Source organism: Equus przewalskii, chromosome 26 (genome assembly GCF_037783145.1).
Source record: "Equus przewalskii isolate Varuska chromosome 26, EquPr2, whole genome shotgun sequence".
Lineage (NCBI taxonomy): Eukaryota > Metazoa > Chordata > Mammalia > Perissodactyla > Equidae > Equus > Equus przewalskii.
In genome coordinates, this window is record NC_091856.1 from 30,679,948 (window position 1) to 30,701,768 (window position 21,821).

The 21,821-nt window shown below is 45.0% G+C and overlaps 1 protein-coding gene across 6 annotated transcripts in view; it reads left to right on the forward strand.

Moving 5' to 3' along the window:
* Positions 1-21,821, forward strand: part of GARNL3 (GTPase activating Rap/RanGAP domain like 3) — a 148,150-nt gene that overhangs the window by 89,371 nt on the left and 36,958 nt on the right. For all 6 annotated transcript variants that reach the window (XM_070595513.1, XM_070595514.1, XM_070595516.1 and 3 more), the window contains 7 exons: positions 347-373; positions 6,420-6,495; positions 7,188-7,286; positions 9,488-9,591; positions 16,088-16,196; positions 18,020-18,065; positions 18,905-19,011. In XM_070595513.1, coding sequence (XP_070451614.1) covers positions 347-373; positions 6,420-6,495; positions 7,188-7,286; positions 9,488-9,591; positions 16,088-16,196; positions 18,020-18,065; positions 18,905-19,011 — 568 coding nt within the window. The remainder of the gene's footprint in view (positions 1-346; positions 374-6,419; positions 6,496-7,187; positions 7,287-9,487; positions 9,592-16,087; positions 16,197-18,019; positions 18,066-18,904; positions 19,012-21,821) is intronic.

Consider the following 21,821-nt stretch of genomic DNA (forward strand, 5'->3'; position numbering starts at 1 on the left):
GTTTCTGGCTGCTGTACTGTAATAGCATTTTTCTTAGCCAAAATCTTGCCAGCAGCCATGTGTGATAATCTAGCTTTAAATGGATAGAGAAACCTAGGTGTCCATGCGTTTCTTCCCACTGCCATACGTCATCTTTGTTTATAGACAGCTGTGGTATAACATGACTTTCCTAAATGACCAGGTATTTTATAAAAACCTGCAGAGCTAACTTTGAATTTTTTAAGCACTTCTAGGGGAAAAAAAAGTGTTGTAAACTTTGGTAAACTGAAGCTTGGCTTTCACAGAAAATCAAAATAAAATGATCATCGTTAATGATAGATATAACTTTTCGAACTTTATTTGACAGGACTTGCTGGTTCTTGAAGAGCAAGAGGTAAGTGGTTTTCTGAGCTGTCTGTTCCCGCTCTGCCCCGCCTCCATGTTTATCAATGTGCTTCTCCCTTCACCGTGAACACGACCTTTTCTTTCCGTCAAACCTCCACATGCATTTGCACAGTGTGAGTCTCTTATCACTGAAAGACTTTACTGACATATTTTTTCGAGGTATATTTCAGAATTTTCTATGCAGCTACCTATAAAGATATAAAAACAATCAAGCTACTTAAATCTGCTTGGAAATATTCAAATTGTAACCTCGCGATCAGGGTGAGTAATGAGGTTTTAATGATCGTTAAATTAAAGATAGGGTGTTTGGGCTTTATAAGCACACTCGATTTACAGATTGCCCTGTTTCATGTTTCCATTGTTGCCCCGCTTTAAAAAAATATATTGGGTTTTCTAAGTACATAATGAATATAACAAAATATCCCAAGTATTATCAATAGGCCATTGAGTAAATAAATTATCGTTTGTGCCTACTGTTCCTCTCAGTAAATGGCAATATCATTCCTCCAGTCGCTCAGGCCAGACACGGAAAATCCTTAACACCTCTCTTTCTCTCACGCCCCATATTTAATCCATCAGTACATCCTGTTGACACTTCTTCAGAATACATCCCTAATTCAAACATTTCTCAACGCTTCTACCATGACCGCTCTCATCCATTGACACCACCCCCATCATCTGTGGGGACCACATTGGACTGTGCGGTGTCTTCACCTCTTCTCCCTGCTTTCACTCTGGCCCTCTGCTCTCTCCCTCTCCAGCTCCTCCTCCACACTAACCACACTGACTTCCTTATCCTTCCACCTCCCCGGGAAGAGCCTACTGTTCCCCCTGCCCGGATGCTCTTCCGCAGATGTCCCCATGGGCCACACCCTTGCTTGATTAGGATCCCTGCGCAGAGAGGCCTTCCCCCGTCACGCTGCCTAAAATAGCACACTCTGCCCTTCCACGCTCTTTGTTTTTCTTCTTAATGAGTGTATTTTCATTTATTTATTTGTCATCCGTTGCCCCCACTAGACTATAAGCACCATAAGAGCAGGGACTTATTTTTGTTCACTGCTACATCCCCAGATCCTAGAACAGTGCAGCTAGAGGACGCGGAGTCAATATTTGTTGGTTAAGTGAATTAGGTATTGACTGACTGAATTATGAAATACTATGATGCCATTAAAAAGAATAAGGTAGACCTTTATTTACTGGCATAGAAAGATTTCCACGACATAGTATTTACTGAAAAAAAACAATTCACAGGGCAGGCAATACTTAGAGTAGAATCCAAGTGGTTTTTATAAACAAAGATTTATATGTATATTCATTCATTCCTTCATTCATTCACTCAACAAATATTTATTGAGCTCCTACCATGTGTGTACCATGTACTGTTTGAGGCATTGGGCATATATTGATGAACAAGACAAGGTCCCTTCTTCATGGAACGTCCAATCTGGTGGGATAAGACAAACTAAACAAGTAAACAAACAGACATAGACATGGTAATATCGATCGCCCCAAGAGCTGTGAAGGAAGTAAAACAAGGTGGGTGATATGGGTAGGGAGTAGAATTTCTACATTGAACAAAGAGGAAAGGATTCTCTGAGGCAACGACATCTCAGCTGACTCTCAACATATCGATGTAAGTGCAAAGAAGTGGGCTGGAAGGATGCACCCCAGATTGTTGGCAGGGTGACTTTGGGAGGAGAGTGAAATGTAGGGTGGGACGAGGCAGAGAGCAGGCAGAGGGAGACAGCTACTTCTTTATTTATGTATTATCCGTGTATGAATCATGCTTGTTGCTAAAGAACTCATGAACTCCATGTGTAATTTGTAGAAGGCAAAAAACAAAAGTAATACACATTTCTGGCAAACATTTGAAAAATACAGAAATGCACAAAAGATAAAAGGAAAATATCACCTACAATCACAGAGAAAACTAGTATTGGTATAGTATCACATTTGGGTATATATGTTTGGTATATTTTATATAAAATTAGGATTATGCTATATACAGTTTTTATGTCTCAAAATTACTCCATTAATTCACAGGTATTTATTGAGCACCCACTGCATGCATGCACGTGCCTGTTGGGACAAACAAATACAGAAATTTATGCGTGGAGAATGTGAAAGCTCCCCCTGCTTTGCCACTTCCACCCTCCCTCGAAGAACCCCTGTTCGCTGTTGGGTGTACATCCTCTCATACTTTTTTTGGATCTCCCAAATTTTGAAAAAATAAGTGGCTGATCTCTTTATTTCTCAATTTTATTTCCTTACTAAGGGGATATTTGCTCGAAGCCACAAGAGCATTCGTTACAGTGTATTTGAGGAGGTGTGAGCAACGGTCACCATCTTTCAGAGCTTCCCTGAGAGCTGTGTGGCCAAGGCGCTCCTGTTTAATCTGCCACCTCCTCAGCTAGGAGCATTTATCCCAACTCTGCCCTATTATGGTGATAAACTGTCAGCTGCAAAAATTGGGCAGGAAGAAAGTTAATAGACAACACTAGTGATGTTCCTGAAAGGTTAGCTATTTGGTTAAGTGTCGTCGGTGTCCTGAAAGCATGTTTTGTTTGTCTACTGCATAAAGAGGCACCCCCAGGGGAGAACGTGGCTTCCTAAGCTGTAATACACATGGAGAGGATGAGAGATATGAAGGAATATATGAAACATAGACATATGGAGGCATTGCCTAAACAAAAGTAACAAGGAACCAGGGGTGTCCAGTTTTGAATCAGGCCATCATTTCTTTCTTTCTTTTTCTTTTTTTGCTGAGGAAGATTTGCTCTGAGCTAACATCTGTTGTCAACCTTCCTCTTTTGTATGTGAGCTGCCGCCACAGCATGTCTACTGATGGATGAGCGGTGTAGGTCTGCACCTGGGACCCTAGGCTGCCAAAGCGGAGCACGCTGAACTTAACCAGTAGGCTACCAGGGCTGGCCCCAGGCCATGGTTTCTTGATTTCAAGAGATTCTTCTGGAATCACAGAGACTTTAGTTTCTCCTCCTGCTTCACTTTCCTCAAAAGAAATATAATTGCTAGCATACTATTAATTCCCAAGAAAGTAACTACACATTGATTTATAATCATACTGACTTTTGTCTCATAAAACTTAGAACTTAAAAATTAAAAGTCCCATACAGGTAGGAATTACAAATATGACGTATCTCTTTAGTGAGTGTCTGAGCAGGACTTAAGTCCCAGGAAGACCAGTGTGCATGGATTCGCTCCACCAGTCGCCTCCCTCTGGGGGCCCGGATCTGGTCTTAGGACCTTGAGAGCTCCCTCTCATCCCCCAGGATCCAGTGCTGCCAGCAGCAACCAGCCTCGTGAAGGACTGACACTGCTAGGTTGAGTGGTTTGTTGAAACTGATCTGTGATAGTTAAGTTAAACTACCCGAATTAAACTACCCCCTCCTAAAACGGCCCTCCTAAAAACTGTCTCCTCCAAAAATGTAATCCATTATGTTCAGTGACACCTTGATTTCTAGAGATGGGTGAAAACTCTGTGTTAGTCACTGGGGTCATTTGGGAAGCCCAAGAAACAAAACCACCTAAATGAGTCCTCTAAGTAATTTCAAGTACTTAACAAGGCCTTGCAACACCAGTCTTTCTGGAGTCTCCTTCTGAAGCAAGAGGGGTCCTCAGCAAGGGTTCTGGTAGCATGGTGCCAGTCACAGATAAAAGCTTTTAAAAGCTTTGGGGAATGATCAAGCCCCATTTCTGCTTGTGGCTCTCAGCTTCACTCCTGAGGAGACTATGCCATGGTATTGGCAAGAGAGCTGGATCAAAAGTCAGGAGACCCGACTGCCAGCTCCACTCCTCACATTCACTTAGTAGGAGCCTTGGGCAAGTCTCGCCCTCCCTGGGCTTCAGTTGTCCTGTCTGTAAAATGAAAGTGTGGATTCAGTGGACCACAGGGTCCCTTCTGGTTCTGACAGGCTGTTAGTTCATGGCTCATCGCTCCGCTCATTGACCCAGTCCTTCTGCCCTTAGCTTGCTAGCTGTCTGCTCAGCTGGACCTGATCCTGGGCTCCTGACAGTCTGCTGGTTTGTTCTCTAGCCCAGTGGTTCTCAACGTGGGGCCCTGGACCAGCAGCATCAGCATCCCTTGGGAACTTGTCAGAAATCCAAATTCTTGGGCTCTCACCGGGAGCTACTGAATTGGAAAGTCTGGGAGTGGAGCCCAGCATTCTTTAAGAAGCCTTCCAGGTGATTCTGATGCCTGGTTAAGTTTGAGAACCACTGCTTTAGTCTCTGCACTATTACTCCAAGAGGGTCACGTGTCAGACCCCAAGCTACTGTAGGTGCTTGTCAAGGGGCCGCTAAGAACAGAAGAGGTGCTGGGGTCTTGGAGATATGTGATTGCTGTCATCATTTCCAAAGTGGAGAAAGAAAGGTTACAAACTATAGAACCCTAAAGTGAACAGAGATCCCTGACAAAATTCTAAGAAACTTACCAAAAAACTGGTTTGGGAAGAAGATTTAATCATTTGAAAGCCACTCATGAAAAATAAGTTGTATCTGACCAGTTTTGTTTCTTTTCTCGTTTATTATGCACACAACCATTTACGCCATGAATATTTATTAATCCTGTCCACGTACCCAGCACTGTGGTGGGCACTGGAGAGTCAATGGAAAGCAAGACACAGATGATCCTTTTTTCATGGGACTCATGTTCTAACGGTAGAAACAGACAGATAGGCAAGTTCAACAAAAGAATTGCAGAGTGTAAATAGCACTCTGAAGACAATAAACAAGATGCTATGATGGATAATAACAGTGGGGAGGCTGACTTTATACTGGGAGATCAGGAAAGACCTCTCTAGAAATTGACATGTGAGCAGAGACATGCATGATGGGAAAGAGCCAGCCATAGAAGGAGCCGTGGAAGAGGTCCAGGCGGAGGGACCAGCTTGGGAGTGTCCTCTGTCTTCCTCACTCTACACAGAAAACCTCTGTTAGTGATGGGTGTGCATCTATCTTGTGGCTGTGCTGGGGTCAGAAAAATGTGCACAAGCACAGCCTTAGACTCTTGGGTTTTCAGAGTCTTAATTCTCCCAGATCCAGCTGTCCTGAATCCTGGCATTCTGCCTTGCCCTTCCACCTCTGACCCATTGGCCAATGCTTTAAACACTTCGTTCCTTGTCTGCCCCTTAATTGACCAAGAATTCCCCCATCTGGGTCAAACAGCCTGTCAAAGGTTGATTCTCTTCCAACCTCAAACCTTTTTTTATTATTAAATACTTCAGGCATACAAAAAAAGTATAGAGAATAATATAATGAAGACCTACAAACCCTCTACCCAGCTTTGAAAAAAATATATTAAAAATGCAGCTGAGCTCCCTGATCCCATGCCTCTCTCTCCCTTCCGTGTGTGGGCTGTTCCCTTGAATTTGGTATTTATCATTCACACAGGATCAGATTTTAATCCAGTGTTGAGGATGGTAGATTGAACATTTGTACTAGCTACTTCTTAATTGCCTTTTTTCCCCCCACGTCTATTTTGTGACTTCTTGCGCTTAAATATCTTTAGGAATTGGGGGAAATGAGCTTTTACAATAAATTGCCTACAGTTTCCATTTCTGTTTTTAAAAGAGTCCATAAGATATCAGCCTAAGATTGTTGTGTTCAGCTTTGAATTACACTGAGCTCTCCTTTGTGCTCTGGGGTCTGGACTGCTGCTGAGGGATTGATCAGAAGATGATGCCAGTCCTGTGGGTTCCTGTGGGCTATTTATTTTGAGCACTGTTTTGCTGCAGAATGGAGCTGGCATCCTGCAGACACCATTAGTAATGAAATTACAAATGAGTTAACTCATATAAAAGCATAGTCTCATCTGTAAGCTATGAAAATCTATAAAAAGAAAGGAATGATTGTTGTTAATATTGGTCAAAATTGAGACGGAGAGGAGGAAGTAATCCCCCAAGTATCCATTCTGGTCACTGTGCTTTTCTTGCGTCGTGAACAGCGTGCCTCATAGCGGATGACGCATGCTTTGATGATAAAGTGAAATTCAACACCTTCTGTTGTCTTGTTGTAAGGGCTCTGTGAATTTCAAGTTTGGGGTTCTTTTTGCCAAAGACGGGCAGCTCACTGACGATGAGATGTTCAGCAATGGTGAGTTCTCCTCCTCTTTTCTGCTAACAGAAACCCTGCTCTGCCTTGCTGCCATTTTAACAATCCAAACTGAACTTGCCTGTTGAGTTGGAGTCTTTAATACAAAGAAACAGCCAGTAGTTTTACGAAATTTTAGGGTGAATTTTGTAGGGCAGTTGTTGCCCACTTTCATTCATTTATTCACATGACAGATATTTATTGGTCACCCATTGTGGACCAGGCGCTGGCCCCAGAGACGCAGCCTAACTGGATGACTACATGGGGTTTGGAGAATTTGGTCTGCATAGTCTCAGTAGCAGTGGGAGATTTTTCTCCATGATTTTTATGGTTGGGAGAATTATAAAAGGGTGCCATTTTCCTGTTATTTAGCACTTTTCATGTGAAATACCTGATTATTATTAATGAAAGCAGTAATCATGTTTTCATTTTACAATACTGAACACTTGGGATCCCAGTCTGGCAGTGGTAAGGTGGCTTAGCCTGATCCTGTAGTCTTCCTTTCCTTGGATTCCTGGGAATTGTGGACCCTGCTGCATGGTCTCCAAGAAGAAGGAAATGTGATTTCTCCCTTATGTTTACCTCCTGCACACACCTGCAGAGCCTACTTAATTTTCAAGTGATTTCAGTGCGTAGTTGGAAAATGAGGACTTGTTGATACTCGTGCTTTCTTCATACTTTCCCTCTTCCTACAGAAATCGGAAGTGACACTTTTCAAAAATTTTTAAATCTCCTGGGTGACACAGTCACTCTCAAGGGCTGGACAGGCTACCGTGGCGGTCTGGACACCAAAAGTAAGCTCGCCTCCTCGTCTATTCTGTTGTAATTTGTACAACTTTTGCTAGTCAGCCTGCTCTTTATTTGAATTTATACCCAAGATGGGGAGGGGGCGGACGAGAGGATGAGAGGGAAGTCGATCTTGACACCCAGTCTGATACGGGTCACTGGACACATTTGGCGGCTACACTGAGCTTTGCAAGACCAAATGAGCCCTCCCAGCCCCTGGGTGGTGGCAGGAGTTGTGGTCTGCCCGTAAATGCTTACTATTGAGCACCTCTGTGTACCAGGGCTGTGCTAGGTTCTGGGGATACAGCAATAGACAAACCAACAGGGTCCCTGCCTTTCTAGGAGTTTATAATCCAGTGGACAACACAGACATTAAACAGATAATTATCAAATAGTTTAGTGCTAAGTACTTAGAAGAACTAAGAAGAAAAGGTACAGAGTGCCAGAGGACATTTTTGCCTCATCTGTAAGGTTAAAGAAGGCTTCCCGGAGGGAGTGATGAGTAGGAGGAATTTGAGTGTCTTGAGGGGAGAAGAGAATTCCAAGCAGAGAACATCTGTGAAGTCCCTGAGCCAGGAAAGAGCATGTGGTGTTCTAGAAACTAAGAGAATACCTTTATGGCTGGCGGGAGCGGAGGGAGCAGAAGGATGCAGTAAGGACTGGGGAAAGGGGGAGGGGGATTCCAGAGGGAGTTTGAGAGCACATTAATAATTTTGGATTTTATTCTAATGGAATTGGATGTCATTAAAGGGCTTTAAGTAGGAGCGTGATAGGATCAGATTGCACCTTTGAGCAGAACATGCTGGCTGCAGTGTGGAGAATGGTCCATCGGCAGTTAAGAAGAGGGACCAGTTAAGAGGCTGTTGCAACTGTCCAGACAAGAGCTGGTGGTTGCCTTGGCTGGAGAGAGGCTGGGAGGCTGGAAGGGAGAGGAGTGGACTGATGCAAGAGCCGTTTTAGACGTAGAATGGGTAGGCTCTGCCCATGGCTGATTGAACATGGGGGATAAAGGGGAACAAGACGTCACAGAAGACACCTGGGGTTCTGGCCTAAGCAGCTGGGTGGGTGGTGGCCCCAGCAGTGAGACTGGAAACATTTGAGGGGAAGCAGTTTAGGGGAGGGGATCTGAGGGCCAAGGTAGACAAGATCACGAGTTTAGATTTGGAATCACGTGCCATCTTATCATTATATAGCATTTCTAGTTTTTTCCTGTGCTTTTACTTCTGTTATTTTATTTGCTCTCCACAGTCAGTCCTTGAGGTAAGCCAGGCAGGTGATGCAAGGCTCATTTGGCCTAAATTTGAGAGGCTTCAAATCCAGGCACCCTTACCCACTGGGAGCCTTATCCCTCCACCAGCCACATCGGCATCATTTCACAGATTCACAAGGTGGGGAAGTCAGGCAATTTGTGAGAATTGCACCATGAGGAGCTTAACTGGCAGATGCAGGATGAAGTATTTGGTCCCAGTTGTCAGGCCCCAGCTTCACCCCGACAAGCTGTGTATGCACTTGGTGAATCATGGAATGCGTGCAAGTTCATCCTCGCCTTGCCGACTCTCTGTGTCTCTGTAGGGTCCTTTGAGCCCTTGCTATGGCCAGGCATTCTGCCAAGCATCTTACGAGTAGAATCTTGTTGAGGCTTCCCAACATCTCTAATAGGAGTTAGATACTATTCTTATCCCCATTTTCAAATTAAGACAGAGGCTTCGAGAAAGGTGAGGTAACTCATCAAAAGGAACATAGCTAATGAGAACTTGAACCCACGTCTTCCTCACTCCAAAGCCCATGCTTTTAACCACCAGACAGTTCTGCCAGTGAGAGTCTTCCTTTTGTTTTATGGACGTACTAGTCATTTGTGTGTCATCTTGTGTTAATTTTGTCCTATACACCCGCGGTAACTGGAAGGCAAGGAGTTGTAACACATTCTCCTTTTTAGCCCAGGTTTCTCCTGACCTAGTCTACTCCAAGGCAAGGCATGAATCAGACAGCAGGCGGCTTAGCGGGGGAGGAAGGAGTCTCTCCACGTGGGCAGGAGCCTTGCATCAGTTAGAGGATGATCCGTATTGTTGCTTCCACTCAGGTGGATAGTCCAGAACGGTCTTTGGGAATGTACTAACTGTGTACTATATTCCTCCAGTCTGCAAGTAGAGACTGCTTCCTCCTGGTCCCAGAATTCTCTGTGCGCTAAATGCATGTTTGTGTTTTACAGACGATACCACAGGGATCCATTCCGTTTATACTGTATACCAAGGGCACGAGATCATGTTTCATGTCTCCACCATGCTGCCGTATTCCAAAGAGAACAAACAGCAGGTACGTGTGAACACAGGCTCTTTGAGAACACACTAAACGCCAAATAGTGACCTGAATGTGGAGAAAGCATCATTAGGATTTCACTGAATCAGAGACTAGATATGTTAATATAGGAGCTGAACTTTAGGCACCAGTTTAGGGATGTTGTTTCCCGTCTGTCTATTTGAACTTTCGACAAGCCTTAGGAAGAAGTGATGCTCTCCCCTAAACGAAAGAAAGGGTCAGAGGTACTAGGGCGCCTGTGTGTTTGTGTGTGAACTTGTGTGCGTGTGTGTTTGCGTGTGTGTGAGTGTGGTTTTAAAAACTGCTGAGAGACAGTTTTCTCTCTCCGTTGCCTTTTCTCTGTGACTTCTCTCAGTGTGACTTGTGTCTTGTCAGAATGAGACTATCTGGGAATAAAATGAGTGGGTCTTGAGTAATAGCGGGCAGGTGTTTTTCAGGTTAATGCAGGAGATTAACGCTGAGTGTCTGCGTGGGCTGTGCCATGTTGGGAAAAAAAACTAGCTGAGGCACTCCTCACCCAGCCCAGAGATTGACCATTTTCAGGAGAAAAATTTCCAATTTGTTGGAATTTAGATATAACAGCTACACGTGCTGCTGGATTTTGAAGGATTGGGGAGTTCATTGTAACTCTTTGTTACATTCTTATCCCTTTGTTCCACATTGAAGGCATCTGTATGAATAAATATCACAAACATAAATGGAAAGTTGGGGGCCGGCCCAGTGGCACAGCAGTTAAGTTCGCATGTTCTGCTTTGGTGGCCCGGGGTTCGCTGGTTCGGGTCCCGGGTGCGGACCTGTGTACTGCTTCACAAGCCATGCTGTGGCAGGCATCCTACACATAAAAAGTAGAGAAAGACTGGCACGGATGTTAGCTCAGGGCCAGTCTTCCTCAGCAAAAAGAGGAGGATTGGCAGCAGATGTTAACTCAGGGCTAATCTTCCTCTAAATAAATAAATGGACAGTTCTTCAACAAGGATTTGTGAGAAATATGAACCCAAAGAGGATATGTGATAGGGCTAAAAAAGCTTTTTTCTGAGCACTTTGAATTCTTGTTTCAATAAGACTTCAGTAAGGGGGAAAGACACAAAGCAGATCATTAGGCTAAAATGTGGTGCGACAGTCATGGGATAGAAAGGTGCTTTGAGGACATGCAGGGAGAGGCAGGAAGAGCTAGTTCTGTTTGATGGTTTGGGGCCCGCACAAAGAGCTGGCGGACTGTCTTGCAGGCAGTGGAGACCCCCTGGAGGTTTTCAGCTTGTTCTGATTTTAGACAGCTGACTCTGGGAGAGGACAGGTAGAAGCAGGACGTGCCTGGGCCCAGGAAAACTGCTGAAGCGGCTGTGAGTAACTTTCTGCAAGGCTTCTTCTTTATGTGGTTGAGGATACCTGTATTATTGCCACCAGGCTCCACCTCTCAGGAGCTGAAGCTCTAGGGTCTTGGGGTCACATGGAGAAGGGAGACCACACTGGCCTTCCCAGGCACCGTGAATTGCATTGACCTCTTGCATCTCAACAATACCAAGAAACTTCTAGTGAAATATTTTACAATCCTCCTCCTTCCCCAACTCCACACTTTTCATCCCTGTACTTTCACCAGAATTGCCATGTCCTATGCCAGGTAGGCCTCTGCCCAACTCATAAGGCTTTAACTTTATCTTTTTGAGAGGGCTCTTAGCCTATTACGATGCAGCAGCACTCACCAGGAGCACTGAAATGTTCCCACACGGACCCTGGTGTTCTCAACATCGTGGCTGGCTCCACGGGTAGTGCTTGGCACCTCCACTTGCCACTTGCCCAGCATCAGCAGATAGGAAGAAAATCACAATGATAAACTGGTCTCTGTTACCAGGGAGATACTGCAGGTGGGAAGAGAGACAAATGCAGAATGCTAGCGACACTTAGCAGTGCCTCACGTGGGAGAACAGAGAAGGACCGCTAACTGGGAACCTCTCTCTACCTGTCTTGGTCTCTTGGGGGCCTAAGGTAACAGTCAAAAAGTCAGACCAGCCAGGCTCATAAAATCTTGGTGGCTTTTAACTTCCTTACATCTAGAACACTAGTGAAACAGTCCGAGCCACATCTCAAATTTGATTGAAAGAAACACATTTTCACAAAGCTATTGTAGGTTCTGGTATTACAATAATTTCTTCCATCTGTCTCCTCCCTCTGTCACCATACCCAACCATAACGGGGGAAGGAGAGGTGTCAACGTTTGCCTCTCTGGGGCCTCACCTTCTTCCTAACATCCCTGGTGTCCAGCACCACTGACGTCGTCTAGTCTCCCAGCACTGCAGACCCGACAGCAGCATCTGGTACCAGATGAAAGCATGAGCTCTGTGATCAGCCAGGTCTGGGCCAAATCCCAGCTCTGCCGTGTAGCTAGCTCTGTGCTCTTGGGCACACTGTGTCCGTTGCCATGCCCCAGGGCTCGGTTCTCGGTCCTCTTCTCTTTCTACACTCATTCACTCCCTTGATGATCTCATCCAGTCTTGTGGCTTTAAATAGCTTTTATATGCCAGTGACACCCAAATTTACATCTCCAGCCAGACCTTTCTCCGGAACTCCAGACTCAGGTGTGCAACCTTCTCAACTCCTCCACTGGGCTAGACGTCTCAAACCTACTATGTCCCAAGCTAAACTCTGACTCTCTTCCAAACCTGTTCCTCCTGTACTCTTTCTTATCCCAGTTGATGGCTATTCTGTTCTTCTAGTTTCTAGGGCAAAATAACCTGGGAGTCATTCTCAACTCCTCTCTCTTTGTCTTATCCCATTTTCAATTTGTCAGGAAATCCTGTTGGCTCTACCTCCAAATTATATCTAAAATCTGACCACTTCTCACCCTTCTGTTACTACCCTGCTCCGAGCCACCGTCATCGCCTGTTGGATGACTGCAGTAGCTTCCTCTCTGGCCTCCCTGCTTTCACTCTGTCCCCTGATGCTGTTTCTCAATCCATCAGCCACAGTGACTCTTTAAAACACAAGTCAGATCATGTCACTTCTCTTCGCAAACCGTCCAGGCTCCCACTTCACTCAGAGTCAAAGCCGGAATCCTTACAATGGCCTGCAAGGTCGGGCGGGACCTCTAGTCCTTCTCTCATCTCATCGCCCGCTGCTCTTCTGCTTACTCCCTTCCAGTCACATTGGCTTCCTCTCCTGCTCCTTAGAGTCACCAGATAGTGTCCAACTTCACAGCCTCTGTGTTGCCCTTCCTTCTGCCTAGAACTCTCTTCCACCAGATCCCCACTGGCTGACTGGCTCGCCTCCTTCAGATCGACTCCATGGAAACTGTGAAACTGACCCTGATGGCTCTATCTGAAGCATCCGCCCCCCACCACCAGTGCCCCCAGCCCCCTGACGCTGTTCTCTTCTTTCCGTGGCCCTTACACCTCCCAACAAGTAGTCGTACTGTTGTATTATGCTTCCTTGTAATTTGTGTGCCCCCTGCCAGCGTAAACCCCAAGAGGCAGGGATTTTTGTCTCCTTTGTTCCTGGCACATGGTAGGATCTCAGTAATTACTTTTTAAAAATATATAAAAGCTTTATTGAGGTACATTTCACATACTATACAATTCACCCACTTAAGTATTTTCACAAGGTTATTCAGCTGTCACTACAATCCATCTTAGGACCTTTTATTCCCCAGAAGAGAAACCCCTCTCCCCTTAGCCGTCACTCCCCACTCCACCCCTGCCCAGCCCCTGGTAGCTTCTAATCTACTTTCTGTGTGTATGGATTTGCCTATTTGGACACTTCACGTCAATGAAATTTTACAATATGTGGGCTTTTGTAACTAGCTTCTTGCACTTAGCATGTTTTCAGGTTCATCCATGTTGTAGCCTGTGACAGTATTTCATTCCTTTTTATTGCTGAATAATTTTCCATTGTATAGATATGTAACACATTTTGTTTGTTCATTCATCAGTTTATGGATCAATAATTATTTATTTTATTGTGGTACAACATAGACAACATAAAATTTACCATTTTAATCACTTTTTTATTTTTATAGTTCTTTTTTTTTTTTTGAGGAAGATTAGCCCTGAGCTAACATCTGCTACCATTACTCCTCTCTTTTGCCAAGGAAGACTGGCCCTGAGCTAACATCCGTGCCCATCTTCCTCTCCTTTATATGTGGGACGCCTACCACAGCATGGCTTGACAAGCGGTGCCATGTCCGCACCTGGGATCCGAACCGGCAAACCCAGGCCGCTGAAGCGGAACGTGTGCGCTTAACCACTGCGCCACCAGGCCGGCCCTTTGATCACTTTTAAGTATACAGTTCAGTGGCATTACGTACATTGGCAGTGTTGTGCAATCATCACCGCCCTCCATCTCTAGACGTTTTATCTTCCCACACTGAAACTCTGTGCCTCTTAGACAGTAATTCCACGGTTCTCCCTTCCTCAGCCCTTGGCAACTACCGTTCTGCTTTCTGTTCCTGTGAATTTGACTAGATACTTCGTATAAGTGGAGTCATACAACGTTTGCCCTTTGGTGTCTAGCTTGTTTCCCTTAGCACAATGTCCTCAAGGTTCATTAATGTTGCAGCATCTCAGAACTTTCTTCCTCTTTAAGGCTAAATGGTATTCCATGGCGTGTTCATACCACATTTTGTTTATCCATTCACCCGTTGATGGACATTTGGGTTGTTTCCACCTTTTGACTATTGTGAATAATGCTGCTATGAACATTGGTGTACAAATATCTTCTTGAGTCCCTGTTTTCAATTCTTTGGGGTATATACCCACATATGGAATTGTTGGATCAGATGGTAATTCTATGTTTATTTTTTGAGGAGCCCCCAGACCATTTTCCACGACAGCTGCACCACTTTACGTCCTCCCCAGCAATGCACGAGGAGTCCGATTTCTCCAGATCCCCAACAACACTTGTTATTCTCTATTTGTTTTTTTGTGATGGATATCCTGATGAGTGTGAGGTGGGATCTCATTGTGATTTGGATTTGCATTTCCCTAATGGTTAGTGGTACTGAGCATCTTTTCCTGTGGCCATTTGTATATCTTCTTTGGAGAAATGTCTATTCAAGTCCTGTGCCCATTTTTTAATGGAGTTATTTGTTTTTTTGTTGTTGAGTTGTAGGAGTTCTTTATGTATTCTGGGTATGACCCCTTATCAGATATATGATTTTCAAATATTTTCCCCCATTCTGCTGGTTACCTTTTCACTCTGTTGATAGTGTCTTTTGATGCATGAAAGTTTAAAATTTTGATGTAGTCCAGTTTATCTATTTTTTCTTTTGTTGGCTATGCTATTAGTGTCATATTCAAGAAATCATTGCCAAAAATTTTTTTTTTTTTTTTTTTTTTTTTTTGGTGAGGAAGATTCACCCTGAGCTAACATCCATTGCCAATCTTCCTCTTTTTTTCGCTTGAGGAATAGTAGCCCTGAGCTCACATCTGTGCCAGTCTTCCTCTAGTTTGTATGTGGGATGCCTCCACAGCATGGCTGATAAGTGGAGTAGGTCCACGCCTGGGATCTGAACCTGTGAACCCTGGGCCACCAAAGCAGAGCATGTGGAACTTAACCACTTGGCCATGAGGCCAGCCCCAATAATTACTTTTTTAACTGAATTGAATTGAAATTATTAGAACCTCTCTAAACCTTGGTCTCCTCATTTGAAAAATGGAAAAAATATCTCATATGAAACAGACAGGGATCCTGTTCCCCAGGAGCTCACAGTGTGGAATAGGGGACACACAGGGATCCGTGGAGAACAGGGACTCCTTCTATTTGGCTGATTAAGCTAAGGTCTGTGACAGGGGTTGGCAAACTATGGCCCATCGGCCAAAGCCAACATGCTGCCTGTTTTGTTAAATAAGTGTTATTGGCACACAGCCACGCCCCGCCACGTATGTGTTGTCTGTAGCTGCTTCTGCACCGCAATGGCAGAGCTGCATGGTTGCGAAGAGACAACATGGTCCACAGAGTTGAACATATTTAATGTCTGGCCGTTTACAGAAAAAAATTTGCTGACCACAGGTCTAGGAGATCGTTTTAGAAAGGTCAACTGGGGTCAGACTAGGTAGGGCCATTGTTCTCACCAAATATGTGCTTCAGAACTAGCTACGGCATTCATAAAAATAGACACTTGAGTCCCATCCCCAGGGAATGCTGATGCGATGCCTCTTGTTTGGGGACCTTTAATGCCAGCCTAAGGAGATGATGAGAGAAGGTGAACGCGATCAGAGCAGAGAATGGGAGAGAATGAGGCCAGGAGGCTAGCTAGGAGGCTTCCATGGAAGGATGGACCAGAGGGATTGCAGGCCTGATTTGGGGAGGAGCGGAGGAGGTGGAGAGGAGAGCCGGGAGACTGGGGGCTGCGAAAACACGGGAGGCAAAAAGCCAAAGATGGCTGAAGTTCAGGGCGCCTGGCCGTGATTGTGGATTGTCGTATTGTGTTCTGTTTTTTAACTCTGTGCAGCTGCCATGTTTGAGTGACCTTCTCAGTGATGTCATTTATGCTTACATCCAGGTGGAAAGGAAGCGCCACATTGGAAACGATATTGTCACCATTGTGTTCCAGGAAGGAGAGGAACCTTCTCCTGCCTTTAAGCCTTCCATGATCCGCTCGCATTTTACACGTATCCTGGGCCTTCGGGAACGCTCCCGTTTAGCGAGCTGTTGTTCAGCCTCACTGGACCTAAAGTGACCCTCAGACCAATGCTGTGCTTGACTTCTTTCACACTGTTGAATTCCTAGACCCACCATTTTGGGTTTTTTCCTCAACATTGTATTTTTCCCTTTCTCTCTCCATCCCTTGGAGTAATGGATGGATTAATCCTCAGAGAATTCTGAACTTGTGAAATAGCTTCCCCTCCCTCAGATAGTCTGTGAAATGAGGGAAACTTCCTACCATCCATCAATAATAAATGAACTAGAAGAATTATAGGTAGGGTATCTTCTGAGAAATTTACTTTAGGTATAAAAACTTGCAAGTTAAGATAAAAAGCCAAAATGATTTTTCTCTGTTAATTCTGAGCCTTAGTAACAGCTGCTGCACTACCATCTCTTGGAATGTGAGAAATGATGGAATTAGCCATATTTTCATTTGCTTCCCCTCCGCTCCTTCTAATCCCTGTTTAGCTCACACGGCTGGCAGGGTCCCGCTGAGGTTCTCAGTAATGTCCAAGCTCAGCTCACTCAGACAGGCATGGACCTGACATGACCAGCCCAACAGATACCCAGTCATGGCCCTGTTGCTCTGGGTCACAGGCCACAACAGTGAGACCCAAAGGTGGTGGCTCTACAAGTTGTACATAATAAGTACAAGGCAACTAATAGGCGTTTCCAGAATAAATTCTGGTCATTATTCATGTTCCCTAGAGACTATAGTAAAAACGTTGGGAGACAGACCATTATAACTCTTTGCATCTGAAAATAGGGTGCTCTGTATACTTTGACTTATTCATTGTAACCTAACAATATAGTGTGTAAATTTTTAAAAGTTGGAAATTGCCATAATTCTTCCACGAGAGCAGAGGAGAAAACAGATATGCACCTACACTTTAAATAGTAATTTTTTTGTTCTCCTCCCTGCTTGCTAAGTGGTATGTTCCTGTGTTCCCTGGGATTTAGGACTAATAATTCCCCCTTCCTGCAGTGGTTCTTGTAGAACAGAAACTTCTCCAGGTGCAGTGCAGGAGGCGGGGAGGAGGTGACCCTTTAGGTGACTGAGAAGTAGTCATTATTCTTAGAATTTCCTTTTGTGATACATTTCAGATTTGGGGGTTGGCACATTTGTTTCTGGAAATGGATGAGCATAGTTAATGCGGTTTCCTTCCACTGAGTCTAGGAATGGAAACACTTTGAGGGGTTGATGACTCGTTAGCCCTGGCTAAGGAAAGCTGGGGGTGGGAGACGGTGGGGGAGGAGGAGGAGGAGCAGAAAGAAAGAAAAGCAGGATGGAAGTGTGGTACCGGTCTAACAGCAAAGTAGATTCTGCTGAGAGGCTGCCACCAGCTACGTTGGTTTGTTTTGTCTACTGAAGCCTGAAGGAGAGAAGGGGAAGTGGAAACATCTAAATTGCTTTTCTTTCCAAAATGTATGAGATGAAATATATGGCTAATTTCATATCGGGATCTTGCTTGTATTTCCAGGCAAGAAGAAAATTGCTCTTTTTGCTTTGTTTCCTGCTTAGATGCTTAATAGCTTTATTTATATTGCTTTTCTGAGAGATTTGGAGATTTAGCCCTTCCCCGAAGGATGAGCAGACAGAAGATGAACCTGTGTCTTCCTGGGCTGTCTCTTTTAAAGAAAGTCAAGTTTCTATCTCGACCTAAGAGTGATGGGTGCCCTGACCACAGAAGCGCGGGTCTAGATGATTCTGTACAAGGGATTTCCAAAGCACGAGCCGTTGACCGTGAGCATCCGGGCAGTTGATTAGCTTCCTTAACCATCCCCACAGATATTTTTGCCTTAGTGAGGTATGATCAACAAAATGACAATTACAGGTAGGTGATCACTTTCTCTCCATCGCTTGTTCTATTTCTCATGTCTGCTTGTTAATTTGGCATTGATTTTATGAGACTCTCGATATACATATTTCTTTATTGATTTCAAAGGAGTGTCTCACCTTGTAGAACTTTGTCCAAAGCCAACATCTCTTTAGGAAGGACTTGTTCCATATAGTTTTGCTCTGTGCAGTAGACCCAAGGGTCAGGATTGGTTTGGAATTTTATGGTACTTTGCAATGGGAACAAATTTGGTGTGTTTCTTCTTGACCCGAGTACCCCCTTTCCTAGGCCACGTCACTGCCTGTTTATCCTTCTGTTCTCAAAAATCAATATGTTAAAAGGTATTATATGTGAGAAGAGCATGAACTTTGAGCCAAATTGATTTGGATTGGGATCCTAGCTCTGTCACTTATTAACTTTGAGGCTTTGAAAAAATTGTTTCTCTTCTCGGAGCCTCAGGCCTCGTCTGTAGAATAAAGGTGTTGATGTTACTGTGACAGGTTTGGTGAGAATCAGTCGATGCTCTTTCTTAAAATACCACGTACACTGCTGGTATGCAGTGGTGCTCAATGGTGGCCTTTGCTGTTATTCCTGGGGTCCCTGACCTTGCCCGTGGCCTGGTGGGTTGGACCACAAAGGATTCGGGAAGACTTGGCCTCTGTCCTCCAGGACACAGGGAGAGCTGCCTGCTGGCTGAGGCTCTGGGAGCCCAGAGAAGGCACTCCCATGGAATGAATACTCCTAACATATCACAGAAGCAACGGGCCAAATTTAAGGTCCAAATATTGGTCATCTTTGAAGAAAAACCAAGTAATTCTGAAATGTTTTCTACATAGGCTGAAAATATTTTCAGAAGAAAGCGTACCACTCTTTGGCCCACCCTTACCATCCCCCCCGGTGTTTACAGACCACCAGGAATTCAGGGACTTTTTGCTAGTGAAATGTAAGTTTCTATTTTGAAATGTTTTTGCAACGTGTTCTACATCTAACTACATTGCTTGGAATTCTCCCGGGATGCTGTATAAGAAAATACCATTGTTTAAGGATTCTGTGTTCTGTTAATTCTTCACCTGAAATGTGTTTAGTTTTCTGGCAGTGGTGTGTAGGTTGTCTCCTGTCCTCATCTATACCTGCCATCCTACCCACCGCCGTGAAGTTTATCCACACTCACCCACGCACAATCCCAGAGGGCCTCAAATTTACCTTTCGGCCCAGGGTTCCGATATGACCATTTCTGAGTCTCTGCTTATGTGCGTATCTTTGTCTTTGTCAGAGAGTGGGATGTATGTGGGGCAAAGAGTGGTTATAGATACGTACTTGGGAATAGGAGAGTTGTTAGGTCTCTGTGTGTGTGTGAGAGAGAGACAGACAGACAGACAGAGACAGAGAGACAGAAAATATGAAGATGACGTGAGTAGAACCTGACTGCCCTGGGCTTCACTAGCTGGTGAGTGTACATTTAGCTCCACCGGTAATACCTGAATACCTGACTCTGAGCCTGCATCTTCTGAACCACAAGAGCTCTGCCGCACCCCCCCACCCGGAGTATCCCGCGGTTGTTATGGCTAGAAGTCCAGGCCTGCAAGCCCTGGGGTGCTGGCAGTGCCGCTCATTCTGTGCCCTCTGTGATGATGCTGCCTTCTCTCCTTCTTCCAGGCACTCTGGACACTGCAGCTGCTTTGCTGGCTACCTCCCCATCCCCCCTGCACCACACACGCATGCACGTGCGTGCGCGCATGAGCACACACACACACACACACACACACACACACACGGAGTCTTTGCCTAATGCTGTCACTGTCTCTGTGTGGTTTTAGAGCATTTGGAAATGCTCCTGTCCTCTCTAGAACCCATCTTGGTCACCTGGCCCCGAGGTAGCACTGATTGAGCCTCACAAAGTCCTTTGGGAGCAACTGCTCCCTCAGCTTCCGGTCTTAACCTTACTGCCATGATGGCCAAAACCAATCCCTCAGGCCAAGGCGAGGGACAGGAGCATGTTATCCCCCCTTTGTCTTCTTTCCCCAGTCTCTCCTTCACAGCCCTGATCGTGCATCCTTCGTCAGCATCCACACAACAGTTCCCCTGTCCATCTGCCCATGCAGGTGACACTTGAAGAGATGAGTGTCACTTAACTCCAGGGACCGAAGCACCCCAGTCCCAGCCACAGCACTTGATAACCTCTGTCCCCTCTGTAAAACCCCTCCAGTCCCTTGTAAAGGTCTCCGCCTGCTTCCAGAACTGCCTTCTGGAGAATGGAGAAATGAACAGCGCCTGCGCTGGGGCTCCCTCTGCTTCCTGGCTGGGCCGCCTGGGTTTGTTATCTCACACATTTAACCTACGCCAGGGTCCTGGGTAATGTCTCACCCTGACATTAGAAGCAGCAAACGTTGCAAATCTCTTGCATAAGATGCTGATTCATCTCCTTTTCAATATCCACATACCTTATTTCAAATGCTATAGCAGGGGTCACAAACTCACTCGCCTGGAGAGATGGGTGGGGAATATGAAGGAGTGAAGTGGGCCAGCGTGGCACAGTAAGGAGGGCTAGGAAAGCAAACGTTCTGCTCCAGCCAGTTGATGCCATTCGGGAGCATGAGCCCAGTGTTGCCCTTTATTCTGAGTTTTCGAAACAAGCCAGAAATCTGAGATTCTATATGAAATTGCCTGAGTCTTAAAACTGTGGGATCGATGCGTTTCAAGTCCAGAGGATCAGGCAGAGAGCAAGAAATAAACCAGAAACAAGGAGTGAGCAGCAGAGAGTAGGTTTAGCAGCTAGAAGCTGAAGTGGTCTTGCACCTGGGCCCAGGAGGTAAGCACTCTTTGTGGAAGACCTGTCGCAGAGAAGGAACTGCTGTGGGCATGTGGTCCTTTAGGCACAGATTGGTTAGTGATGGCCTAGCGACACTAAGGACCCAGCTTGTTAATGGAATCTGTTGACTTAAATGGAACCAGCCAACACAATGACCGTCTTCAGCCCCCTCAGAGGCTTTGGATGAAATGAAATGAAGGGTTCAGTTGATTTATAGTGGAAGATTTGAAAGGGAGATATAATGGAAGAATATGGAGCTGGTTATGAAGAGGGTGTATGGACGTAATGGAGTGTGGAGCCAGGAGGGACCAGGAGGGGCTGATGGACTGGAGAAAGGGGATAAGCCCAGGGATCAGAGGCTCTTTGAATTCCACAGTAGAGTTAGCAGGACAGAGAAAGTAGGCCAGGTAGAAAACTCTGAGATAACAGGAAATGGCATTTCAAGAAAAATCTGGACTTTTTCCACTTATTCAGCTAAAACAAGTCATTTTAAATGGATTTTTCTGGAGTACTAAGGACAAAAAAATCCTCAAACAAAAAATTCCCAGTCACAGAATTAAAGAAAATGGTATACACGCATAGTTTAAAAGATTCCTTAAGAGGTGTCTTGCCACAAACAAGCCCAACTTGCCCCCAGCACACAGATCCTACCTAGGAAATGCCTGTCCCCAAGAAGGTCATTTTTCTGTATATGAACACTGCCCTTCCTTTGTCCCTCTGTAAGAGAAAAATATTAGTTGATATTTATTCAGTTCAATATGCCCAGCACTTTGCTAACCCTTTATACTTATTATCTCATTTAAATTCTACAGCAACCTTAAGGAAATCTGATTATATCCATTTTTCAGGGTAGAAAACTGAGGCTTCAAGAAGCTAAGTAATTTGCTTAAGAATGTACAGATAGCAGCACAGCTGGGATTCAAACCTGTCGCCGTCTTGACTTC